At 37.0% G+C, this 21,296-nt stretch overlaps 2 protein-coding genes across 2 annotated transcripts; one reads left to right on the top strand and one right to left on the bottom strand.

Moving 5' to 3' along the window:
• The first annotated feature begins 281 nt into the window (after positions 1–281).
• Positions 282–8,603, top strand: psmd4a (proteasome 26S subunit ubiquitin receptor, non-ATPase 4a). The gene is made up of 10 exons (XM_060865756.1): positions 282–377; positions 2,510–2,650; positions 4,547–4,661; positions 4,755–4,841; positions 4,971–5,039; positions 5,356–5,571; positions 6,043–6,151; positions 6,341–6,472; positions 6,793–6,848; positions 8,196–8,603. The coding sequence occupies exons 1-10, from the start codon at positions 352–354 to the stop codon at positions 8,364–8,366; spliced, it is 1,122 nt and encodes a 373-aa protein (XP_060721739.1). The 5' UTR covers positions 282–351; the 3' UTR covers positions 8,367–8,603.
• Positions 8,604–8,937: 334 nt separating this feature from the next.
• On the bottom strand, positions 8,938–16,509 carry si:ch73-347e22.4 (zinc finger protein 729). The gene is made up of 3 exons (XM_060865754.1): positions 16,373–16,509; positions 14,716–14,897; positions 8,938–13,906 (listed from the first exon to the last, which is right to left on the bottom strand). Exons 2-3 carry the CDS (start codon positions 14,818–14,820, stop codon positions 9,368–9,370), a joined length of 4,644 nt encoding a protein of 1,547 aa, XP_060721737.1. The 5' UTR covers positions 14,821–14,897; positions 16,373–16,509; the 3' UTR covers positions 8,938–9,367.
• Between the last annotated feature and the right edge of the window lie 4,787 nt (positions 16,510–21,296).

Raw genomic sequence — 21,296 nt, 5'->3', positions numbered from 1 at the left:
TGTGGAGGGAAAGTAAGAATTTCATTGCTCAGGGAAACCTGTTTCCTCACTGGTTATATGACAATAAACGCTTTGAATATTGAATCTCGAACTGTACTGTATTTTATTATCTTATTTTATTGTCTGTGTTGTTGTCTCTGTGTATTGGCACTAAAAAAAATTATAAAGATTCTGATTCTGATTCTTACAAAGTCTTTTTTTTCCACCGTCTGTTTTGATTGCACTGTATCACCAATAGGAGGCGATAGTAAATAAATCGACAAAACTCTCAGCCAATCAGCTGCGGTGTTATGAATAGCGTCATGTGGTCCAACCAGCATCCGCGTTGTTCGTGAGTAGAAAGCTTCCAAGATGGTGCTCGAAAGCACTATGGTCTGGTAAGAAATTAAACGAATTTGCCTAAACGTTTTTGTTTTATTTCGGGTTTCTACGAGCTAATAAGATCCGTTGGGGTTTGTTGTATTAAAGACGCGGCTGTGGTTTCGTTTTAAGGTTAACGAGACGCGAAATGTGATCGAATAGTTGCATTGCACTCGATATTCTCCTGAGTCATTATCTGTTCCACCTACAGGGAAGCTAGCTAACATATTAGCATCCTGGGTAAAACAAAAACAGGAGCTTATCAACAAAACGTACTAAGTTTACAGCGATGAAAACGAATTAGATGTGTTTTAATAACAGCAACAGTGTTTGATTTGAGTGTGGAATTGTGTCTGATTGTTACACAGTAGTGACAGTATTAAGATTAGCTTCATAGCTGACATGAAGCTAAGTACAGTATAGATTTCATCGTTATTCCTTCATCTCCTCCATCTCCTCCTTCTACTAACTTCTACTTATTCTTCTCACATTACTTCTTATTTATTAGATCGCTTCCTGTAAGTCGCAAAGGGGCAGATCATTTTATTGACACTATGTCAAGCTAGCTATTTCTTTTTTTTTTTTTTCTTTTTTTTTTTTGGTGGGTTTGAATTAGATGCTGACGTGGGACTGTAATTAATTATAGTTTAGATGTGTTAAAAACATCAAAGCATGACACTGATCTTTTTAAAAAAAAAAATAATAATAAATAAGAGTTAGCAAGGTGCCAGGCTGATTTAAAGTTTTTTTTAATTTCTTAATAGTTTGTTCTTTCTATTTGGGGAAAACTGACTTACGGTTTGGAATGCTTGTTTTTGTTTGGATGTTACCCTGTCAGTCATTTTACAGGTCACCCTGTGGACCCTTGGGGTGGAGATTCATGAACATGGGTGGTGGGGTTGCTCAAAATGAAGACTCAGTTGGGTTAAGGTCTGGTGATTAACTTGGCCAGTCCCCCTTGATTAAAAAAAAAAAGTCGGTAGTGTGTGTTTAAATCATTTTCTTGCAGACTGATGAAGTTCCTCCCAAATCAAACTGGATGAATTTCTATGTAAATTTATTCTGCAGATAAATTGTTGTTAAGTCTTCAGTAAAGTTCGTCGTGCCTGTTTCGGAAGCCGCCGTGCAAACCCAAGCCATCTTTGACTAGTGAGCTTGTATCACGAGCAGATTATTTCTTCCTCCACCTTTTGGCCTTTCCATTAATTTCAGTAGACATTATTTGGTTCCAGAACTTCTGTGGGTTATCTCTGTATTTCTTTGTGAATTCCTGTCTGCACTTCTGATTCTTATTGTTGACTATTAGTTTGCGTTTTATGATATGGCCTCTATGTTTATGTTCAAATTCTTGTATGAATAGTGGACTGTGATGCCTTCACCACTGCCTTGTGGAGGTGGTTTGTGATTCAAATTTTTTCCCCTTTATAGCCCTCACTGTTTGTCGCCAGCTGTTAACCTGTTCACTGGCAGGCTGTTGGTGCACTAGTGGTTTCTATCCTTTTCAGGGCATTCCAAATTGCTGTATTGCTTATTGTTAATGTTTGTGCTATCTCTGAGTAATTTTTCCACTTTTCCCAACCTCCAAATGCCTTGTATTCTTCCATAGACAGCTATCTTTTTTGGCAGTGTTTTAACATTTTACCTTCAACATCTCAACAATTTAAGCTTTGAACATGTTTTTACCTTTTTAATGTTTTCATGTAAAAAAAAAAAAAATGTTTGTTTTATAACTTTAACCATTATAAACTTTTTGCTTTTTAATTTTTAAATACATACCTGTTTGATTATTTAACATTTTCAAATCAATGGCAACAAAACAGTGAGAATTCTCAGAGTCCTTGTTCAGGGTTCGATTCCCAGGTCCACCAAGCGGCCACTGCTGGGCCCCTGAGCAAGGCCCTTAACCCTCAAATGCTCAGATGTATAAAATGAAATAAATGTAATTTGCTCTTGATAAGGGATTCTGCTAAATGCCTTACATGAAATGAAAAAATGAATAAAAGAGACAATTGTACCTTCTCTTCTGAAGAGTAATCTCAGCCTCTGGTACTTTTGTATGTTTTAGTGTAATGTAACCTTTTGTTGATTAAGCATTGCACTCAATCCCTATACTCATTCATTGTATTATTTATTTTTTTCTGCTCTCCAGTGTGGACAACAGTGAGTACATGAGGAATGGTGACTTCCTGCCAACCCGACTACAGGCACAGCAGGACGCTGTCAATATTGTATGTCACTCAAAGACACGCAGCAATCCGGAAAACAACGTTGGGCTTATCACTATGGCAAAGTAAGTGTGTAAAGAAACTGTAACTAATTCATATATTAATTTGTAGCAGCTGCCTGTTGATGACCCATGAAAGAGATTTCATTTTTAGAAGGAAAAGCATTCACAATGTTGATAAATTTAATTATGTTGGCTTTGTAGAAGCCAACATTCTGTTTTCCTATTTAAGCTTAGACAAAAATATATCAAGAGTAACTCCTCCTAGGGCTTTCGAGCCACATGCACCAAATTTGGATATGTTGTAGACCCTGGTCTGATGTTTGTTGCTATTACTTTTCTAAGCGATCCGAGTACTGGTACTTCTGGTACCGGGTCTCAAAGTGGCCTTTTTTCCCCATAGACTCCCATTATAAACTTCTAAAGTTTATAACTCGGCAAGCTTTCAAACTATCTACACCAAACCTGGCCAGCTCCTTTAGGGTGATACTCTGAACACAGTTTTAAATTGGTGTATTGACTGGCCTTTTGGTTGTGCTGAAGCCCCGCCCCCAAAATATGCAAAATCAAAAAAAATTTTACAACATGGACATGTGATGTATCAAAACACTGAGAACAATGAGGGGAACTTCCTCACGGGTATTCTGATGACGTCACATGCTCGTCTCCACTTACCTCCGAATGTTTTGGCACCCTAGCTTTCTGTTTACTTGCTTCCAAAAGGAACACTGACCATTATGTCCACTCGCCACCAAAAACACTGGCCTTTGCGAATACTTGCATCGTCAAAGCCAACATCAAAGATTGTTGTGACGAACTTTACAAATCTAGTTAAATGGTGCTTGCTCATTTGTGACATGAATCAAACACACTGCACTGAAAAGCAATACCTTCAATGCATTTCACACTAATGTATATTCCTAGAAAATGACTTTCATGCCCATCTCTGATTACAGCCATGCCCTGAGTATGGCTTAGAGCTGTGACTGAATAGCGATTGTGTTTCAGTGTGGCGATACTGCATCACTGATCATAGTGTAACAGGGAACTAAAAAAGTCATTTCTAAAAAAGTCATTTCCTGCTGATTGTTTTCCTGAAGTAATCAAGTGATATAAGAGCAATACACTGAAGGTGTTGCATTTCAGTGTGGTACATTTTTTGCATGTCACTAATGGTAAGCAGTAGAGTTATATTTACAGTGTACAGGTTACTGAGCCACCACACCATGTTGACATTATGGTCATATTAAACATCCTTTCTACCTTGGTTTTTGTTAAATATGCCGTATTCCTAAAAGTTTGTGGGCACCATGCCATCACACCCATATTTGGTTCTTCCCCAAACTCTTGGGACAAAGCACTGCAATTTAATTTGACTGTAACTAAGAGGTCCAAACACTGTTCCAGCATGACAATGCCCCTGTGCACAAAGCACAGACCCACATCAGTGTCTGATCTCAGTAATGCTCTTGTATCTGAATGATCACAAATACCCACAGCCATGCTCTAACATATAGTGGAAAGCCTTCACAGAAGAGTGGATTGCATTATAACACGGGTGGCGGAATGAAAATTTTGAGCAAGCACAAGTGGGTGTGATGGTTCAGTGTCTACATACTTTTAGTCATATGATGTATATTGGATCATGACGATGCATACATTACACACCTTCCAGAGCTTATTGAAACACGTTTAGTATATATTATTATATACTTATATATTATTTATACTTATATAATTATTCAGAAGAGCTTTAGTCACCCAAGTACGGCAAAATCATACAGTGCAACTGTAAACTTGGTTTATCCATGCTAATAAAATCCAATGGTTTCCTTTGATAGTCCCTTTTTATTAATGGATTATATCAGGTGTGCAAATAAAACACTGATAATATTAAAGTATATTTACATAATAATGTGCATCAGGTTTGTGATCTACTGATTGATTGTGTTTTTGTTGCAGTAACTGTGAGGTCCTGACTACTTTAACACTAGACACTGGGCGCATCCTCTCCAAACTGCACGCCGTTCAACCCCTTGGCAAGATCAGCTTTTGTACTGGCATCAGAGTAGCCCATGTGAGCCAGCATCTGTTGTTCAGTACTCTAACCTCTGCATGTGTGTGTTTTTTACTTGGTTTTTGATGGTCATTTTATTTTTGTTTGTCTTAGTTGGCACTGAAGCACAGACAGGGGAAGAACCACAAGATGAGGATCATCGCTTTTGTTGGCAGTCCAGTGGAGGACAATGAGAAAGATGTAAGATGCTGTGTGTCTAATTTTTCAATTTGTACTGATAGTATTTTTTATACTGTTGGTTTGATGTATGAACAAAACTGCTTGTAAGCTGTTTTGCTCTCTTAAATTGGAACACTTTCTCATTCACAGCTGTTGAAACTGGCAAAACGTCTGAAGAAAGAGAAGGTCAATGTTGATGTGATTAATTTTGGAGAAGAGGTGACTGGCTCTGGTCCTTTTGATCAATTATAAAAATACTGATACAATATAAAGGCTTTTTTATTTAACTGTGTGAGCGAATGGAATCATTTAACATTTCCCCCCAAACATATCTTTTTATGTGAAGTTTGCTGTGGTACTGGCTAAATAAATGCATGTCCTTCTCTAGTAACTCTGTCTACTTTCCCATGTGAAGGAATTAGCATTCATGTTAGGAGTGGGCAATAGATAATTTAGACCTGTTTATTTGTCTGGGTTTTTAATTTGCTGGACAGTTTCCTCACTGTTTCATTATCTTTTCCTGTTTTATTTGTAGGAAGTGAACACTGAGAAGTTGACTGCATTTGTAAACACTCTAAATGGAAAGGAAGGAACGGGCTCTCACTTGGTCACAGTTCCTCCTGGTCCCAGCTTGGCAGACGCGCTGCTCTCCTCTCCTATCCTGGCAGGCGAGGGTGGGACCATGATGGGACTGGGAGCTAGTGACTTTGAGTTTGGGGTGGATCCTAGCGCAGATCCTGAGCTTGCCCTGGTAATATTGGTGGTCTAGTTAATATGTGAAAAATGAAGATTGCAGATGCCTCTGATTTCTTCAGTCATGCTGCCTTGTTTTGTTTCCTTTCTTGGTGAAAGTGTCAGACCTTTTCCCCCAATAGCTTCCTATGTGTTTTATGTTAGGGCAAGGAAAGAGAAAATAAACAAACACATAAAGTAAGAATACAAACAGATCTGTACAATGTGCACTGAATGGGGTGGGAATGCGGAAAAGTATGTTGTATATAATTTAGATCTGTAGTGAAACAAAGAACTAGATTTATTGGCAGGGGAGACATCATTGAATTTTAATTGATTCTGAAAAAAAACAACCAAAAAAAAAACACAGGAACACAGATTATGGTGAATCTTTCCATAAAGCCATACACCAGAGTAGTGTTTAAATGACAGGAATAAACCTCCTGCATATGTCTCTGTCTCTATTTCTCTCTCTCTCTCTCTCTCTCAGGCTCTGCGTGTGTCCATGGAGGAGCAAAGGCAGCGTCAGGAGGAAGAGGCTCGGAGAGCGGCTGCCCAATCAGCTGCTGAAGCCGGAATTGTCACTCCTTCTGCTGATGGTAAGTTGGGCTTAGGTTAGTTAATAAATAGTTAGTTAATCAATACAATGGTGTACTAAAAACTAAATGTCTTACTGGGCATCATCTTATTTAAAAAGACCCTTGGTAACCATTAGTGGAAATCACTTCACAATAATAAATGCTTTGCATTTGTTGTCTTAGACATTACATGGTCATGTGTATTTTCAGAATCAGAGGAAGCTCTGCTGAAGATGTCTGTGTCTCAGCCTGAGACTGGTGTGACATCACTGCCAGATTTCAGCAGCATGACTGAGGAGGAGCAGATTGCTTATGCCATGCAGATGTCCCTGGCTGGAGGAGGTTTGTTGGCACTTTGGATTCATATACTGAAGTTAAATGCTCCTTGTTACCTTCAGGGGTGGACATGGTAGAGTTTTGTAAATGGTAGAGATGGCCATGTCCTTAAAACATATTCACTAACTAGACAATTGTACCTGTGTTTAATAAAAAAAAAAAATTGGTCGAACTAACTTAAAGATTTTGTCCAAGAAGTATATGTTGCCCTAGCAATTGGGTTGGTGTAAAAACTAATAAAAATAAAACCTCTGGAGTTACATGGCATACCTCTGCCTTTTATAACTTCTACAGTGTGCTTAACTTGATTCTTGTTTGCTTTACAGAATTTGGTGAGTCAATGGACACTGGCGCTCCAATGGACACAGCCGAATCAGCAAAGGTAATGCCACCCAAAACCTTCTGTACACGATGGTTGCATGTGCATTCTGATTTCTTTTAAAAGGCAGCAGGGTGTGTGTTGTGGTTTAAATAGATGTGTACATTGATATGTACATCGTAACATAAGCCTACCCAAAATGTACCATGCCCTAGTATTCAAAATTAATATTTTGTAATTGTAGAGGAATAATTTGTGATTTAAAACTCTGATCATGGAAATCATGTTGGGTTCAAGGTTCTTTGTCAATGCCACCATATGTGACGTACAGACATACAGAGGAATCAAATGTACTGTTTCTCTTTCTCAAATCAAGTGTTTACATTGGCAATACAATGTAGAGTTTGTATAATTAGATGAGTAGTTAGTGCTATATAGAAACCGATTTGTATGCATGTAACAGCAGTGTAATTGTAATAAATAGACAAATAAACCAAGTGAATATATTTTGAAAATCTGAATGAGTAAATGTAAACAGTGAATTGTAAGGTGCAAATATTCATCCAAATGTATGTAAACATTGAGTATGAAGGCATTGTTAGGTGCAAGAAATATAGTATCAGTATGAAAGTAGTTATTGGTGGAAAGTTAAGACAAGCTTGTTAGTTGTATAATGTCACTGACACAGCAGCAGGTATGCATGATGGAATTGTTTTGATATGGAATCCTGTAGGGCAGGGTTGTTTTGTGCCTGACCTGAAAACCTCTTGTGCAGAAGTATTTAAACTGTGCTTAAAGAATTGCAGGAAATACCAAATGGTAATTCTTAGTCAATGTACTGTAAACAGAAAATGTTTTGAGTTCAGCCAAAAATAGTGAGAAGATAAAGATTGTGCTATATTTCGTTTCCAGCATGACAATGGTTCTGTGCACAATGTGAAGGTTGAAATGAACTGAAATGTCGGCTTCACCTTGACCTCCTTACCCAACATCAGTGTCTGATCTCGCTAATAGGCTTATGACTGAATTATCACGAATATAATGTATCTGGTATAGGTTTGTTGTCAGTAATGATCAAATTGGTTTAACGGTGATTAGTTGGTTATTTGCACTCACTGTGGCTTTGGAAGCAGAAAATAAATAAAAGGAACTACTCGTAGGACTGTACGCAGGTACAGTTAATGTGGAGCCAGGGAAGTGGAATTTATATTGAAATGTCAACATTTCATAAATCTGCTTGCTCTCCAACAATTCACTTTGTCCTCCATGATTGTTTTTCTAGCTTGGCCATCATTCTGCACTTCAGCGGGGGAAAAACCAAAACAAAGCTAACTGTGCAATAGTCGCGAAAGTGCCCTAAAACTCTATTGTCTGTTGTCTATTCATAAATTTTTTTATCATTACCAACAGGAAGAGGACGACTATGATGTAATGCAAGACCCAGAATTCCTCCAAAGTGTACTAGAGAATTTGCCTGGTGTGGACCCCAACAACGAGGCCATCCGTAATGCCATGGGCTCCTTAGCTTCTCAGAGCGGAACCAAGCCAGATGGCAAAAAGGATGAGGAGAAGAAGAAATGATCGCTGTAGACAATATCCTAACCAGATAGATAAGTCCTTTGATGAAAAAAAAAAAAAAAACATAAATAAAATAAACATTTAAGCATTGTATGTGTACTAATTTGCTAAGATATTCATTGGCAAAGCCAGTACCTCAATTTCACACAGCTTGCATCTAATCAGTTTCTCTTGTTGCTTGTTCTCCATGTTCATTTCTTTTGTTTCAATTAAAACAAGTTTGTTTAAGAATACTGCAAATGTTCCCTATTGCTTCTTTTTTTGCTTCTCCACCCAATGGTGTTTACAATGATTTAACTGTGTGAAGATTAGTTTTCTTGTGCATTTATCAGCCACCTCAAGCAAATTACATTTCCAATGGTCCATTAATCTGGAATAAGTGCAAACTTATTGCCATTTTTCCTTTCATGTTGATTTAACACATCCACACATTGCTAAGTTTTAAGAAGTTTTATTGAAAATCTTTTAAAGGCTCAATGTAAGACTATTGTAAAGGATTTCAACAAAATTCTCATGAACTGTATTCACCATAAATGAATCAGTTAGTTTACATTCATCAATCTAAAAACATGTCTGAGTATGTCTGTTTATTTACTGATACAGTATTCAAATCCAAAAATACAAGGTAGCTTTTTATCTAATAAGATTTCTGGTGCCAGTCTGCATAACACTGTAGATTACTTTTCTGGTATACAAGATGAAATGGATAAAAGTTTGTAAACAATCTGTAACTATGACTTACATTCCCATAAAAGGCACAGGAGCAGCAAGGCGAAAACACTTTCTTGAATCTGTACTAATACTATGTCTAATGAGTAAAAAAAATATATAAAATAAAATAGCCTTTTGCAATGATATTACATGACTATCTTATGTAAATCACCTGTGTAACATCTTATCATTCACATTCTTTTACAGTATTTCTTAATGCAACTATTTAAAAAAAAAAAATCACGTTCAAATTCTTCACTAAAACTGACATGAGTCAAAAGACTTGTCCACTTTCAGAGACATCTGTAAGGTATTTTACAAGAGGTATTACCTAATGCATGTAGTAAATAGTGTTCATATAATCCCATACCACTGTCTAACTTTTCAGAGCAGTCTGCACAATCAAGGGTCTCATCCTGCATTTCATTTTCAGCAGTATTCACGGTGGTTGTTGGGCCCTCCAAGAATACACTTGTTTCAACAAACTCAATCATTTGGGTTCTGTTGTGAGTAGCTTTGTCCTGAAGATTATAAGTTACTATGTCTGTGTGACGCACTGGAATCTCTCCAGCATTCTGAAACTGAATAGTATCTTGTTTTTTTAAAGCCTGTGGTTGGTGCATCTTCTCAGTTTCGGTATATTCTTGAGAACTCCCAGAAATGCTTTGTCCAGTTCTACAGTTTGGAGAAACAGGGTCAGTGCTGGCTTCCTGTTGGTAGTCCTCACCATCTGAATCTAGGTTAATGATTGGGATGCGTTTTACCATGCTTGAAAGATGGGATGACACATACAGCATATCTGGGTGAGGGTATTTAAAAAGGCTCTCCTTTGGAATGGCATCAAGGTTAAGAGTTGATAAGAGAGACCTGCTAGTCGTAGACTCTGCGCCTCCAAGACCAACTGAGGTAGATTCGTTTATTTCGGTAGAACCCTCTTGTCTCTTTAAATCTCTGGTATGACATATCTGATGAGCATAGAGTAGATCCCCATTTGAGAAGCTGCTCTTACATATATTACATTTGTGTAGAAATGTTAAGGGCTCAGATGGGATGGAAGGGAGGAGGCTGGCAGAATTATTATGAGTATTCAAATGTTCCTGTAGGTGTTTGTTATTTGCAAATGAGAGATTGCATGAAAGGCATTGGTGAGACCTAATACCATTGTGAAGGAGACTGTGCTTAACCAAGTTTGTGAAATTACTAAAGCTTCTGGCACAAACATCACATTGTAATTTTCTTGATGGTCTGTGAAAATTGTATTGGTGAACATGCAAGCCTTCTTTTAGAGCAAAGGTTTGGGGGCAAAGTGAACAAGCATAGGGTCTTTCTTCAGCATGGCTCAGCAGGTGCATTTTATATGTGCTAAAGAAATGAAATTGGACATTGCACTGTGAACAAGTATAGCAACGTACTTTTCGACAATGAATTCGTTGGTGCAACCAGAGTTTGTTCCACCTTTCAAAAGACTGGCCACAATATCTACAAGTGTATCTAAAAGCATGGGCATGTGTTTGCATGTGAAGGGACAAAGTCCTGTATCGTTTGTACCTCTGACCACAATGTGGGCACTTAAATCTCCGGAGAGTTGGTGTTTCAACACATTCCAGAGAATTGTTTAAGGAGGCACAAGTCATCACAGGTGTAGGTGATGGGGGTAACAGATGCACGGTTTCAGTCAAATGTGAAGCATTTACAAACTGAGAGGACTCAGTTGCAAAGTATTCTGTTGGTAGATTACTCAAAGTTTCAGAATTCTTTTGAAACTGGCCAGCACTTGACAGAGAATTTCCTTTGGACGCTTCTGTAGAATACTGGTCAGTTTGTAAAGTATCCTTCAAGTAAGCATATTCTCTGGGGTCACTATTCAAGATTTCAGGAAATGAGGAACCACAAGCCACCTCCTCCCCACTTATCTGACAACATACCCTGCAATGAACATTCACTACAGCATTCTTTTCATAGCTCTGCCCACAAGCAAAGCAAAGATAGGGTGGAGACTTTGTGTGGGTTTGAAGGTGAAGAGTATATTGACACCATGTCTGACAGAGTTGTTTGCATATTTGGCACTTGAAGAACACTGGTGTATTAACTTGACCATCAACTCCATAAGTGACCAGAAAGCCCTTTATGTCGTAATTCTTTCTGTTTAAATTCTGCTTCTGATTGCATATTTTAGAAATTTGATGCACCCTCAATGCAGGAAGATCAGAGAATTCACAACCACAGTGAGAACAGGAGAACGGTGTCTCCCCTGTGTGTTTTTGAGAATGCTTTTTCAGAGCCCTGATCTGATTAAAACCTTTGGCACAAATTGAACAAGCATAAGGTTTAACTGGCCAGTGGGTCTTCTCATGGACTACTAGCTGTGAAGATGTCCAAAATTCTTTTCCACAAGTCCTACAGGACAGTAGCTTTTCCTGGTCATGTTTGTGATTTTTCTGCACATATCTGTTGTTAAATTTGTTAGAAATCTCAAAAATTACCCTCTTACTATGTGCAAAGTCTTTTAAAGGTGCATCAAGTTTGCTGTTTTGTAGACTTGATTCATTATTTTGCTTGAAGTCCTTTACATGGGTTGTTAAATGAGATACCAAATCCCCTTTCTCAGAGAATTTTTTTCTGCAGCATGGACAAGGCCAAGACATAGACTGGACATGGACATTTCTATGGGATCGGAGTTTGGACAGCTGAGCAAATTTCTTGCCACAGAGTTCACATCTGTAAGGTTTTTCACCTGTATGAATACGCTGATGAGCAATACATGCAGAGATATGACGGAAGGTTTGACGACAGAACTTACAATTGATATATTTCTTTGCAATTCTTGATGATGTAACAGCATCGGTTACTGTAAATGTGTCCTTATTTATTGTAGTCATGTAGTCCTCATCAAGATACTGTGTAAATCTGTCCACTTTCTGAATTGGAGAATGTTTAAGTGAAATTGCATTTGCTCCACATATAGAACTTGTAATACCAACATCCATTTCTGATAAATCAGTTGCTTTCTCACTCACAGCCATTAAGGAATTTCTTGACCTTTCATCATTTTCTCTTTTGTTAAATGCATTTGCAATGCAGAAATGGAATCCTGTACTATTAATAGTGGACTGCATAGACAACTCGAACGCTGCATCACCATTTAGCTCAGTGCAGACAGCTTTCTCTGAAGTAGAAGGTGTTTTTAGTAGTGTATTAATAGTATTTGATTGGAGAGCCTTTCCACTGTTTTGAACCATGATGTTATGCTGCTCATTATGTATTTCAGTCTTTAAAGAGTCTTTAAAACAACCCAATAATCTGTTCATATTTTGTGACCCCTTTTGAAAATTATTTGGCTGTGGACCTGAAGACACCTTGAATACCTGGTCAATGTGATGCCTGAACATTTGACTTGACTTCACACACCTATTCCATCCATAATTAGTAAGTGAAGCTGGATTTGTGACCTTCCCGCTTTTCTGACATCTATCTGCACGTCTGTCTCGTAAATATTTTTTTACTGCCTTTATTTTGATCTTTTTCAAATCTTTCCCAGAATTATCAGTTATGCTCTTAGAAGCTTCCTGAATTGTTGATGGCACGTTGGTCATTTTCAGTAGTTTTCTTTTTTGTAAGGAGTGCAAAGGAGTACTTTTTTTCATTGTAACAGGAGTACCGATGTTACTGCTATTTACAAAGGATGTCTCACCACTGGAATCAATTTCATGTTCAATCTTTGCAAAGGGAGTTAAATTGTCCTTGTAGGGATCTACTTGGGCTGTTTCTTCCTCAAGGAAATCAGCAGGTGTTTGTGGACTCGTGAAGTTATTTTCAGATTTTCTCTCTTTACTTGCGTTCTCTAAGGTGGAAACGCTGTTTACTTCTGTCTCAGTCAAAGACTGTAATTGGCCCAGGAAATTATAATGAGCAGAACTATCATCATAGACCTCTACAGTATTCAGAATTTTTTGAGTAATTTGGCCATAATCTGTCTCTCTGTCACTGTTACTTCTCAGTGAGGTATTGTGTGTATCAAATGATGAAAGCTCACATGAAGAGTAACTTTGGCTACAGGAAGGTGTGTCATACAACATATGTGCCCCTCCATTTTCTATTTTCCTCACCACTTTGCAAGAACTGTGAGTGGCAGTGGTTAGAAGGGGTGGATTTATTGGCATACACTTCGGCTTTGTTTTGTTGGTGATGGATTCCTCTTTTTCAGACAATGGATTACACTCTTCACTCTTTGTCCAAGTACTTGTGATTTCCAATGATGGTTGAAAATGCTCCAAAGAGGTGAGCGTTGGAGAATTGTCTTTTTCACTGTTATCATGTTGACTATCAGAGGTAGATAAATATACAGGGTTTGGTTCAGCAGAGATGGTTTCAAACTTCAAATGATGACCAGGCATGCTGATATGTCTGTAGGAGGTTGCATTGTTGTCTGTACAGCTCTTATTTGGGCTTTCCATACATTTATCAGGACTGACATTTTTACAAGATTGTTCATGTACTTTGGACGTTCTATGAGAACTATGATGAGCTTGTCTCAAAAATGAGAAACCTTTTTCATCCCCATTACTGTTTGATTTGTTAACAGAAACACAACACATGTGTTCTTTCAAATTTGTTGCCTGCTCCTCTATATTAAATCCCCACTCATTCGACAAACATGGGCTTTTGGGAAAATATGTCTGCTCTGTAGTTTTAGTCTGTGCTGGAAAGCAAACCTCAGTAGAATCATTAAATCCCAGGGATGAGCACTGATTAAGTATTTCGCAACTGGTCTCACTGGGTACCTTGTCATTCAATGATGAGCCATCAAATACAGGATCCAAGTATTGGACAGTCTGCAAAGGGAAAAAGAACAATCCAATAGTTATAAGTTTAATTACATTTTTAAATGAATACAATTAATTATACAAGTAACTTATTTCATGCCTTCTTTTTGTTTTTTGTAATCAAATCATTACCTATCATCTGCTGGAAAACATGGTTTGGCTTAAAGGGAGACTTCTTAGAACATCTCAGAAAATAAAGTCAGATGGCTCTTGTGCTTTAGATACTTCTCTTTTTTCAACATTTGACACGTTATCTACAGGATCAATATTGTTTTTTGCAAATTCCACTGCTCTTGGAGATTTATAAATCAATGGTGTTCCACACGTCTGCTTAGCAGAGCCGGCGGCAATTCCATCCAATTACTAAACTCTAAAGCCTCTTTGATCACAGATGTCCATATAGAAGGGTTGTCTCAGTTTCTAGCCAACTAATCATCTGTTCAACAAACAGGAAAGCTAATGTACTGTAAGTCAAATAACTACTAGTAAAACATCTCAGAATTAAACGGGATGGGTTACAACAGCAATTATTGCAGCTTTCCTGTATGTCTGAACCACTTTGGACCTAAACCACATTCTTCTCTGATCTTTTCTTATCAAACCACCCCAACTGGCATCAAAAACTTCAAACATACCACATCACTGAGTTCACATTTTCCCCATTCTTATGTTTCATATAAACATTATCTGAAAACTCCTAACCTTCTGGCACATGATCTGATGCATTTCAGTGCCACTACACAATTAGTTGATGGGATAGTTGCATCAGCCAAACTTAAAAAAAGTAGCTGATGAACATATGTATAATATTAATTTACCTGTTGTTGTGCAGCTAACTGGTCGTTTACAGAATTGTGCATGTTGCTCATCACTGACTCTTTTCTTTCTTCATAATCCTCTGGAATGTCTAGCAATATATCCATACTAGGTTGCTGACAGACTGTAAAACTGGAATCGTTCTTTGGCTCAGGTGTTGTTCTAGATGGAATTTCATGGCAATCTGAGGAAAAAGACATGATGTGTGTATGTTGATGATAGCAGCACTACTTCATGCATGATTCTTTGCAGCCTCGCAACAGGCCCCTAAAAACAGTATTTGAAGTTTTTTAAAGGTACAACACCCAAAACTTTTCATATTAAGTATTCATAAAATGAAAATAATAATCCTTCATGAAAACCTTCCAATGTAGGGATCATGGGCAAACATTAAGAACATTTCCATCCTATTTTTACCATTGATGACTTTTTTTACATTAAGTGGAAACATCATTAGTATTAGCCAGTGATTGGCTTGGTGTATTATCTCCTACTCTATGACTAAGCACACCACTGGCAGTCCAAGAGGGGAGTTGCCATACATTTTTTTCATCACTCTGACTTAACTTCTTTTCCATGTGCACATAAAAGAAAAACAGAATAAAATTGTTAATCAAAGTACAAAACGATAAATTGACTGGTTGAAAAGCAAGATGTAAGACACACAGATAATGCCAAAGCTGAATAATAATTCTGTATAATGGCTATTGTCGGGAGATTCCAGTCCAAGGAGGAATTTAAGGAGCAAGACTGGTTCTCAGAATTGTACAGATGCCATTCTCTCACTCTCCTGTCATTCAGCAGAATCAGCTCTGAATGACTCTCCTGTCATTCAGAAGCAATCATGTGTCTATGACCTATACATGAGAAACATGGCAAATAATATTTCCTTTGAGTGAGTTACATTTTGCTCTGATACATAGAGATGTAGAGTTGTAGAGATTATCCCTCACTCTCCCCATGTGTTTAGTAGGGGAAAACTGGCAGTTGGCCTTGTATTGTAGCTGTAAATTTTAGTTTTTTCACCAGACTTTTTAAAATTTTAATGAAACTGCTCATGAAGATGCTCCAGCTAATGTTAGTTAGCAGTTAGCAAATATGGCGTTTCAAAAAATAAATAAATAAATAACAATAAATAAATACATAAAAAAATGCAAGGCTTATAAATGGTATTTTTTGAGTAACTATTAAGTATTAAGTATGAGGTATTTTTAAAATGCAAACTGTAATACTGCAATATAATATTACAACATTAAGGCCTACATTTTGTCTTAATTCATGTTATTTTAGTTAGTTTAGATAATTTAGTAACAAAACTATAGTTATATTACTTAATATTACTGAGTAATTATTCAATATTATATATTTTAAACTTTCAAGTATTATCTTCCTTGTGTCCTGTATAGTAGGAAACAGTAATGCTACAAATACCAACATTGCTCTTATTTTGTTTGGCTGTCTTTTTCTCAGGAATTGCTGGGAATTGATTTTTTTTTTTTTTTAATCATAGCTATGTCTCAAGTAATTTCTCAACGTCCAGTGACAAAACTCCAAGCATTAATACACATCTCTAAGCATGCTGTTTTAACTGAATTCACAGGTTCAATAACAAGTTAATCAATTCAAGAAGCTGCAGAAACTTGCCTCAAATATACTCACCTCAGCTTTAACAATCGTTAAAAGCGTCCAAAGTTAAACCCGAACAAGATTTTATCTCTTTTTTTTTTTTTTTTTTTTTTTACAAATATACTGAAAAATATTCTCTGTTCTTCGCGTTTCCCAAGCACAACCTATGCCAAACCGGAAGTGAGTGACTTTCAAAGAAACCGCGTACTCGAAATACTACATCACTTCCGGTTAGGGTGGGTTCTGCCATTTTTTTTTAAACACGTGGGGAGCCAAATTCACGCACGTCGACATCACTGATTTTCTTTTCTTTTTTGAGGTACAACCATGGGCGAGGCTAGCCCCTTTTAGCCCCTTTAGCCCCTAAAACTTGGAGTAAGAAATGTTGTTGTTCTAAAATTTTTGTTCGTCTTTTACAAGGTTAAATAATGTCCAAAACATACTCCGTAGTTTGTGGTTTAAAATGTATGTGTTAAGGATGAAAATTAAAAACCCCTCTTAGCAAATGGTGTCATCCTCTATTTTCATAGATATCTATACACTAGATGTCGCATTGGGGTCCTAAAAATGCGTCAAAACCGCCGCCATCTTTGTACGGTGCTCCTTTACCTCAAATGCATGGACGATGCCGGACCTCTGTGCTGCATTTGGTTGTTCAAACGAAAGAAATCTAAAAACCAGACAGCAAGGGATTACGTTTCACAAGTGAGAATGTGTTTTATGATACTGAATGTTAGGAAATTATATTTCTTGTTCCGTTGGTTTGTTTTAGTCCTTGGTTAACGACCACAGCTAATCCATGCTAGTTACTCATTAGTTTTTGACAGGAAAACAGACAATGTTTGTAGATTCTGAAGCTCTTAATAAGGACATTTATTAAAGACCCAACTTTATGTATGTTTTGTAAGATTCCCTTATCTGTCAAACACATTTTATTAGATTGTCCTGGACTTACCACAAGCAGAATGCTCTTATCAAGTTACTTCACTTAAAGACATATTTAATGACATTATGCCTGAAAAGGTTTTGGATTTTTTTTTTTATCGTATGTTAATTAAAATAAAAAATTATATAATATGACTTGCTATTTATATTTGTTTTGATTTATTACATTTATATGATATTTGTGTTTTTGTAATTGAATTTTGCCATGAAAATAGCTTTTGATTGCTGACATGGTATTGAATAAAATAATCTGAATCTGAATCTGTTTGTAGATTCCCAAGTGATAAACAGAGACGAGTTGCAGTTGCAGCACTAAACACTTTTTTTTTAATGGTTAATTCAGCTGACAGTCCTGGAAAGATGTCACCAGTTAGGTTGGCAGTTCAGCCTCAAAGTGTTTTATGTGACTTTACTACATACTTGTTTAATGTGGCAAAAGTATTGCGGGAAAAGAATAAATAAAAGATTCAACAGTCTTTGGCACCTCAACTATCTAACTTTCACATTATGTTCCTCTCAAATTTGTGATTTGCTTCCACCTGCAAATTGCTTTGTGTATCATATTTAATAAACCAATACAATTTAAATGTTTAAATGAACATGTATAGTCACACCATTGTAGCAGTGTTACATGCAGTAGGCTATAAGGTAAGTAGTGATTGTTCATTTGAAGTTTACTCAAGTGGAAGAATGTAAGTAATAAACTTACACCTACTAGCATTATGCATTATATTGTGAAAATTTAGATTATCTTAATATCAAAACCTTAAATTTTCTCTGGACTTAATGATAAATACATGTCTGACCTTTGGAACGACCAAAAAAAAACTAGAAATCGCATTCATGAAGATTTATGATGATTTTATTTCTTTGCCCTCATTGACGCTAATGCATTAAGAGGAGGGGGTCCCCTTTACCAAGATGGCGGCTCAGTTGACGCATTCGCTCCAATGTACTGCCCTATACAAGGCGACATCTAGTGTATCTATGCTCTATTTTATTCCAGCGGGTCGCCGCCGCTGTAGAGTAGCACTAGAGATGAGCCGGATACTCGGCTGAAACAAGTATCCGGTACGGATAAAGCACTTCTGCCGAGTACGAGTATTATACGAGTAATACGAGTCAATATCTGTGCTCGGATTGAATGAAAATCATCATTGGGTAGCTGATTGTTTCAGTGTTCTGTGATAGGCTAGTCACAGCGCCCCTCCCCTACACACATACAGATGTATTGTGTTGCTGTGTCTCGCTCTGCTCACTCACAGTCACACACAGAACAGCTCTCTGTCTCTCCCTCAGTCACTCGGGTTTGCGGGTCTTTTCCGTTAACGTTTAGGGTTTCTTCAGCTTTTTACTTCGGGTTGTAACGTTAATAATACGTACTTACTAACCAGTAGAGTTCTGGTAAACGTGGGTTCGTTGAGACGTTGTGTTTGCTTGGTAGAATGCGACTCGCATTGCGTCTCTGCCTTTTTTTCTTTTTTAAACCTTCAGCTGTCTCTAACCAGTAACCAGACACTGAGTGTCTGACACGTTTTTGCTGTATTTCATAAAAACATAAAGGTAGTAAGCTAGTGTTATAAATATTACAAATTAATTATTACCAGTTAAAGCCCGCCCATTTCAAGACAAGCCCCACCCACTCCGAGTACAGATACAGATACGGATAATTCATATGGTTAACAGATACAGATAATGCTGTACTCGCTCATCCCTAAGTAGCACAGAACCTGGGTGACTCGTCATAAACGGAGAGAAGTAGCGCCGGTTACAATGTTCTTCCGCAAGACGCATGCAGTTCTGTTTATTAACTTCTAGAGCGTGAAACAAAAACAGCAGCGCGACAAATAAAGTGCGTACGTGTGTCTTTGTTGGTAAAGTTTATCGTTAATTTGATAGATGGCCATTTGTAAATAATTTACAGAAGATGAATTACATTTTGTTGTCCAAGTACCTGTTACTTTGTTCATTGACAATAAAGTTGAATCTAATATAACCAATCTGATGATTGTTGATACAAAAGGAGGCACATGGAGTTAACGGTCAGGAAAACCAGCCGAGTGAAGAAGGTTTTGTGTGTTTGTTACAATGGGCTGTCTGTGTGAACTCTCACAATTAAGCTGGCGTTCTGAAAAGGTCTCAAAAAAAAAAAAAAATCTGGATTTCAGTTAGTTGAATCAATGTTAAAATGATAAAGTTATTTTTCAATAGACATTTTTTGTTTTTGTGTGAAAAGAGGGTGGGTGGTGGCAGTGGGGCTCATTGGGTGCTCAGCACCCCTAAAGCTCTGACCCTAGAATCGCCCCTGGGTACAACCTTTAGTTGAATGTAGTCTATAGGGCAAAAGTTTGTTTACACCTGACCTAATCATCCAGATTTAGTTTGCCTTTGCTTTCCTCTAGTCTAAACTATAGAAATTTGTGTTTATACATCCATTATAGAGAATAGAATATAATGGACAATCTAATATGAAAAAAAAAAACAGTTCATCCCAAAGGTGTTGAGTGGGGTTGAGGTAAATCCATGTCTTATCGGAGCTCATTTTGTACTGGTTTGGCATTTTAGTTTCAGGGGAAAGTGTAAGGTTACAGCATGCAAAGACATTCTATACAATTATGTGCTTCGGACACTTGGGGAAGAACGACTTATGGGTGGGATGGTCCACAAACATTAGACCATATATGCTGCATTTGACTAGAGGTTGTAACATGGAGAAATGTTGTCTCATTTAACTGTCTACTGTGTCAGCTATATATGGTTGAAATGACAATAAAAGCTTCTTGACTTGACTAGTAACTTGTATTTCCTAACCTCCAAACAGAAAAAGACAACAACAACAAAAAAACTCTGGATAATCTTTTCATCAAGTTCCTCTGAGTTCAGGCAATCAATATGGCTCCACACAGCATCAAAATTCAACAAAGTAGCCCTTGAGCTGAGCACAATTATTTATGCTGTATCTACAAGTATATGCTTTTGATCAATCTGACATGTGAAAGCTTAATAATGTTAAATCTATGACACTGACTATAGATTTTATTGTTTTAAGGAGGGAAATATACATCACTCTTCACAGTTATTTGGCTTGCTTGTTGTTGACAAAAGAATATCTACAAACAGGTACAAAAGGACGTTGTTCCAAATTCCAAATTAAGTGAAATGCAGCAGTAATACCACTGTTAGCACGAACGTTTGTACATATACTGAAGATCTAAAATGTACTTGTGTACTTTTTGAAACTGTTTTCTTTAGTGTTGAACAAATAGAATGAAATGCTTTTCCTCTATAAAAGCATTTCACCACAGCAGGTTGCCAGCAGGTTAATTTTTTAAGTGAAAATATGTGGTGATTTGTTGAAAGTTGCATATTTCACACAGGTTATGACTTGCATTTATAACATGATATGACTTACATTACCACACTTTAGTTTTTGTAATGAGCATTATAGGCTGAAGTGGTTTATTCCTTGTTTACACATTATTTACAATTATTACCTTTAAACATGCCTACACTATTTTAGTAAATTCTAAATAAATATCGCCTTACAGAAAGCTTCATCATATCAACAATTATCTTTGTTAATAACAACATATTTTTAAAATGTATTTATTAGGCTTAGATTTTGTGGAGCTTCAACCATATAATTAAGCCATGTAAACCTGTGAATTACACCCAGCACTATTGTGAAAGCTGCTGCTGTAGAATATCATTAGCACTTTGATGTAAATACAATTAAATAAAATGACTGCTGGTATCTGGAAAATGCCTCAATCAATAAATCAACCAACCAAACAACCAACCAATCAATCAAATTATTTTTGCAGCATTGAAGCATTCTGGAAAATAGTTAATTCATTCCTATCCTGCATCACAATTTTTTTCTTCAATATAAGTTACAATTTAGCAGGAAATAAGCCCATATTTTGATTCATAAAATAGAAACGTCTAAATAGAAACGTCTATTTTGTTCATTTATTATTGACTTACATGTACACTTTATACTGAGACAAAG

This window comes from Tachysurus vachellii, chromosome 3 (genome assembly GCF_030014155.1).
Source record: "Tachysurus vachellii isolate PV-2020 chromosome 3, HZAU_Pvac_v1, whole genome shotgun sequence".
Classification (NCBI taxonomy): Eukaryota; Metazoa; Chordata; class Actinopteri; order Siluriformes; family Bagridae; genus Tachysurus; species Tachysurus vachellii.
The sequence above is the reverse complement of the archived record's forward strand: the minus strand, read 5'-3'. Positions and strand labels throughout refer to the sequence as shown.

What these genes read in the sequence shown, in the direction of transcription:
- psmd4a (XM_060865756.1), top strand. Translation starts at nt 352, where the DNA reads ATGGTGCTCGAAAGCACTATGGTCTG. An exon ending in CAGATCCTGAGCTTGCCCTG is followed by an intron (nt 5,572 to 6,042) that starts GTAATATTGGTG and finishes TCTCTCTCTCAG; the next exon opens with GCTCTGCGTGTGTCCATGGA. An exon ending in GATGTCCCTGGCTGGAGGAG is followed by an intron (nt 6,473 to 6,792) that starts GTTTGTTGGCAC and finishes TTTGCTTTACAG; the next exon opens with AATTTGGTGAGTCAATGGAC.
- si:ch73-347e22.4 (XM_060865754.1), bottom strand. Translation starts at nt 14,820, where the DNA reads ATGGATATATTGCTAGACATTCCAGAGGATTATGAAGAAAGAAAAGAG. An exon ending in AGTTAGCTGCACAACAACAG is followed by an intron (nt 13,907 to 14,715) that starts GTAAATTAATAT and finishes TTCCCTTTGCAG; the next exon opens with ACTGTCCAATACTTGGATCC.